This window comes from Auxenochlorella protothecoides (genome assembly GCF_000733215.1).
Source record: "Auxenochlorella protothecoides strain 0710 unplaced genomic scaffold scaffold112, whole genome shotgun sequence".
Classification (NCBI taxonomy): Eukaryota; Viridiplantae; Chlorophyta; class Trebouxiophyceae; order Chlorellales; family Chlorellaceae; genus Auxenochlorella; species Auxenochlorella protothecoides.
The window spans coordinates 66623-71252 of NW_011934429.1; the positions used below are offsets into that span (position 1 = coordinate 66623).

At 65.5% G+C, this 4630-nt stretch overlaps 2 protein-coding genes across 2 annotated transcripts in view; one reads left to right on the forward strand and one right to left on the reverse strand.

Moving 5' to 3' along the window:
• Window positions 1-1116, reverse strand: part of F751_0794 (Twinkle protein, mitochondrial) — a gene marked incomplete at both ends in the record, with an annotated part of 4680 nt that extends 3564 nt beyond the window's left edge. The window contains 2 exons of the mRNA XM_011403238.1: window positions 434-777; window positions 1047-1116. Of these exons, the coding sequence (XP_011401540.1) occupies window positions 434-777; window positions 1047-1116 (414 nt within the window). The remainder of the gene's footprint in view (window positions 1-433; window positions 778-1046) is intronic.
• Window positions 1117-1650: 534 nt separating this feature from the next.
• The window catches only part of F751_0795 (T-complex protein 1 subunit alpha), a gene marked incomplete at both ends in the record, with an annotated part of 4344 nt that continues 1364 nt past the window's right edge, over window positions 1651-4630 (forward strand). Inside the window, 8 exons of the mRNA XM_011403239.1 lie at window positions 1651-1791; window positions 1904-1993; window positions 2191-2352; window positions 2626-2770; window positions 3030-3172; window positions 3410-3584; window positions 3749-3854; window positions 4144-4618. Of these exons, the coding sequence (XP_011401541.1) occupies window positions 1651-1791; window positions 1904-1993; window positions 2191-2352; window positions 2626-2770; window positions 3030-3172; window positions 3410-3584; window positions 3749-3854; window positions 4144-4618 (1437 nt within the window). The remainder of the gene's footprint in view (window positions 1792-1903; window positions 1994-2190; window positions 2353-2625; window positions 2771-3029; window positions 3173-3409; window positions 3585-3748; window positions 3855-4143; window positions 4619-4630) is intronic.

The following is a 4630-nucleotide window of genomic DNA, read 5'->3' on the forward strand; positions in this document are numbered from 1 at the left end:
GGCCGCCCGCCCGACCCGACCACCCGCAGGTCGCGCGGTGGCAGAGCCAGGCAGCCGTCCCCGCCCCGGCGTCGCTGGTCACCACCAGGCTGGACTCGGCGTCGCTGCCGCCGCCGCAGCGCGGGCAGCGCAGGCGGTGCATGCCCTCCGCGGCCGTCCAGGCCGGCAGCCCCACGCGTGCCAGCGCCTCCTCGAGCGGCTGCCCCGCGCGGGGCGGGGGGGGTGCGCTCTGGGCCGACGCGTGCGGCGGGGGTCGCGTCGACGCGACGGCGGCCTCGCCCAGCTCCGCCTCGCTGGCAGTCACCCTGCCCGGCCGCGCCTCGCTCGCTGTGATCCTGCTCACGGCCGGCCCACTCGGCCCGGGCCCTCCGGTCCTGGGCCGACCCGCCCCAGCCACGCTCGGTCCGGCCTCACTGGCCGCCGTCTCATCCACCTCCACCGCCTGGGAGCTGACCCCCTCCAGGGCCACCAGGCTGGCCTCGCCGCCCAGCGCCCTCAGCGCGGCGCGGCGGATGTCCGACAGCGCGGCGGGGCCGGGCCCGCGCAGGCGCAGGATCTCCTCCAGCGCCCCGCGCGTCAGCCCCGCCGCGGCCAGCTCCGCGTCCGCGGCCGTGGCCAGCGCGTTGGCGCGGGCCAGGGCGCGCAGGGGGGCCAGCCGCTCGCCCAGCGTGCGCAGCAGGGCCTCGCGCTCCCAGGCCGACTCCAGGTCGGCAACGGTGCCGTCCAGGGAGCGGGCGGGGTACGACACGTGCCTCACATGCGTGCCGGGCCGTGTGCCTGGGGGCGGCATGCGGGTCGAGGGTGGTGAGCGGACGAGTTGTGGGGGGAGGCACCTTGGTGAGCCAGCTCAGGCTACTCTCGGGCTGTGCGAGCCTGGAGTCCAGACATCTGCATGCGCCTAAGCATGCCAGATCCTGTTCTGTCCATGGCCAGCACCGACTGGCATGGGGAAGGAGCAGGCCTGCACGCAATCACAACCCACATCCGGATCGTCCCCAGGGATCACGGCACCTAAATCCGGGAAGCCATGCCCCGCGACATCGCACCTGCATGCCACACAGGCACAAAGGCCCTGGAGAATCGCGCGGCAGCGGCCCGGAAGGCTCGGGCGTGCATGCCGGCACAGGTCGTGGGGGGGAGGGGGCAGCTTGCGCCGAATGTATGCTCAGGGAGTGGAGTGCGGCAAAATGAGGATGGGGCATGGGGCATCCTCCGCAACCCTGGTCAGGGAGGTTGTCGTAGAATGCGCCTTGCTGGAGAACGGCGCCGTGGTGAGTCGGCAGAGGGGGTGGGCACGTCCGGCGATGGTGCGACAATGGTCGGCCCAAGCAGCTCCTCGCTGGATACCCACGAAGCGAGTCCGAATATGTGGTCACATCTGCGGACTTGGTGCCCTGCAGAGACTCTCCATGCGTCCCTCATCCCCAGTTCAGAGGGTCGAGACCCCTCGCGCGCTCGGGCGGGAGGCTCGAATCATTGACCGAAGGGAGGGCATGGCGCCAACATGGCAGGCGACCCACCGGCTCGTCACCACGACTCAAATCGGTACATCTGTAATACAACATCTCTGATCCAGCAACCAGGAGTGTGGAAGGCAGATACCTGGCAAAGCTCGCAAGGTGATCAGGAGGCCTGCCATCGCCGCCCACGATGTCTGGGGCATCCGGCCCACAGCTGCACATCAATGGCGATAGAACCAGTGGGCAGGATGTGCGTACCCAGAATACCACAGCCGTCCTGGCAGTGGCAAATATCCTCAAGTCCAGCCTGGGACCGGTCGGCCTAGACAAGGTGCGGGGGGGGACCATCCGGTGTGATTTAAGGGTCCAGCGGGACCTACAGCCCCACCCATTACCTCGCATCTCAGCCTCACACCCTGTGTGGGTCACCCTTCTGCGCGCAGATGCTGGTGGACGACATCGGTGATGTCACCATTTCCAATGATGGAGCCACCATCCTCAAGCTGCTGGAGGTGGAGCACCCCGCTGCCAAGGTGACGACATGTGTAGGGGGGTGGTATGCGGGGTATGATTACCTTGATGAAGTGGCTGACTCCTCGAGCCAGGCCGCTCGAAAGTATCATGCACCGGGCCCCATACGTGCATGACTGTCAGGCAACCAGTAGCCATGCCGCCTCGGCGCTGCCCACCTGCCTCAACCCACACTGGTACCCACACTCTCCTGGATCAGATCCTGGTGGACCTGGCAGATCTGCAGGATCAGGAGGTGGGGGATGGGACCACCTCGGTGGTCATCTTCGCCTCGGAGCTGCTCAAGCGCGGGAACGACCTCGTCCGCTCCAAGATCCACCCCACCTCCATCCTGAGCGGCTTCCGCCTGGCAATGCGAGAGGTACGTGCCTGCATCCAGCGTCCGGTCCCTCAGGCTGGCATGGAGCGCCGAAAATGGAAAGAAATGAGCTCGTGAGATGAGCATATCCAGCTGAGGGTGCCTTGCATGCCCCAACTCCATGGGGGTGCACGCTCGAGCAGCCCACCCTTTCGTGCCACATGAGCAGTCATCAGGACCATTGCTGCGGCTGCATGCCCCTCACGCTGGCCTCCTGCATCTTTACGCCCCTCACCCAGCACTGACGCTCATGCTCCCACACACACCCCACCTCAGGCATGCAAGTATGTGGAGGAAAACCTGGCGATCAGCACGGACACGCTCGGCAAGGACACCCTCCTGAACGCCGCTCGTACGGCAATGAGCAGCAAGATTGTGGGATCTGAGGCAGACTTCTTTGGCAACATTGTCGTGGAGGCAGGTGAGCCAAAGGGTGGTGAATGGGGTTGAGAAAGCAGGGAACGGGAGAGAGGGTGGGTGAGATGGGCGGTTGGGAGTTGCCATTGCTTGTTTGGGCCTTCCAGTATACATTGAGGTAACTTTGGCAGCAGAGTCTGGGCCATGCTCATACCGACATGGCATTCATCTTCCATTGCCCCGCTGCACGCAAGTCTGGGCCTTGATTTCCCCTTTCAACCACCTTAACCTTCAGTCATTCTCCCAAACCCCAAACATCGCAGTGACGAGCGTGAAGACGACGAGCGAGCAGGGGAAGACAAAGTACCCCGTGAGCGCCATCAACATCCTGAAGGCCCATGGCAAGAGCCTGAAGGACAGCCAGCTCCTAGACGGGTATGCGCTGAACCTAGGCAGGGCCGCACAGGTATGTCGTGGAGTGGAGTGTGTGTATATGGGAGTGGGGGAGGGGGCGAAACGACGGCTCCTGGTCTGGGAAAAGGGACCCACAGGGGGGCAAGGGCGGCCTGTGGCTAGCAGAACCTCCTGCACCACCTCAGCCTTCCCCCTCCTGGTCTTCCTGCCCGCGCTCTGCAGTCAAACCACCCTTCCCTTGCATGGATCAACCCTCGCTCTCACACCACGCACGCCACGCACGCTGCAGGGCATGCCCAAGCGCGTGGAGGGTGCCCGCATCGCCTGCCTGGACATGAACCTGCAGAAGGCGCGCATGCACATGGGAGTGCAGGTGTTGGTGTCCGACCCCGCCGAGCTGGAGAAGATCCGGGAGCGCGAGAGCGACATCACGCGCGAGCGCATCCAGAAGATCATCGACGCAGGTATGTGAGCGAGGTGTGGGGACTGGGGTGGGTGGGTGAGAGTGAGATCATGTGCGCTGGCACTTCAAGCTCAGGCTCCCCCGGGGTTGATGACATGGGCTGAACCCTCCAGCACACCGTTCCTCCATCACCCCACTGCTGCGGCCCCCGCCCCACCCCACCAGGCGCCAACGTGATCCTGACTACCAAGGGCATCGACGACATGTCCCTCAAGTACTTTGTGGAGGCGGGCGCCATTGCCTGCCGCCGTGTGCCCAAGGAGGACCTCAAGTGGGTGATGGAGTGATTGCGTGGTGATGGGTGACAGGGGTGGGATGGGATGTCACCAGATCGCGGGAGGGGCCTCCTTTCCTCGGCAGGTGGTTTGGCTTTGTGGGGCGAATGGCGTCCGGGTCTTGCACAGATCCGCTTTTTGCACCAACAGCCACGTCACCCATCTCGACTGCCGCCCCCCTGCTCTCTGTACCCTCTTCCTCGTGTGCACCCTCCAGGGGAAATCCCAGCCCACAGGCATCATTCAACCACTGTGATCCCCCCCACCCTACACACACAAAACCAGGCGGGTGGCCCGGGCGACGGGGGCCAGCATCGTGATGACCCTGGCAGACATGGAGGGGCAGGAGTCGTTCGACGCAGTCAACCTGGGCAGCGCTGAGGAGGTGGCGGAGGAGACGGTGTCGGACAACGACGTGATCATGGTGCGCCGGCCGCGCAACACGCGCGCAGTGACGGTGCTGCTGCGCGGCGCCAATGACTACCTGCTGGACGAGGTGGACCGCTCCCTGCACGACGCCTTCTGCATCGTCAAGCGGGTGCTGGAGAGCGGGCGGGTGGTCCCCGGCGGCGGCGCTGTGGAGGCCGCGCTGAACGTGTACCTGGAGAACTTTGCCACCACGCTGGGCAGCCGGGAGCAGCTGGCCATCGCCGAATTTGCCGACGCGCTGCTCATCATCCCCAAGACCCTGGCCGTGAACGCGGCCAAGGACGCCACCGAGCTGGTGGCCAAGCTGCGGGCCTACCACTTCACCGCGCAGGTCTGGGATGGA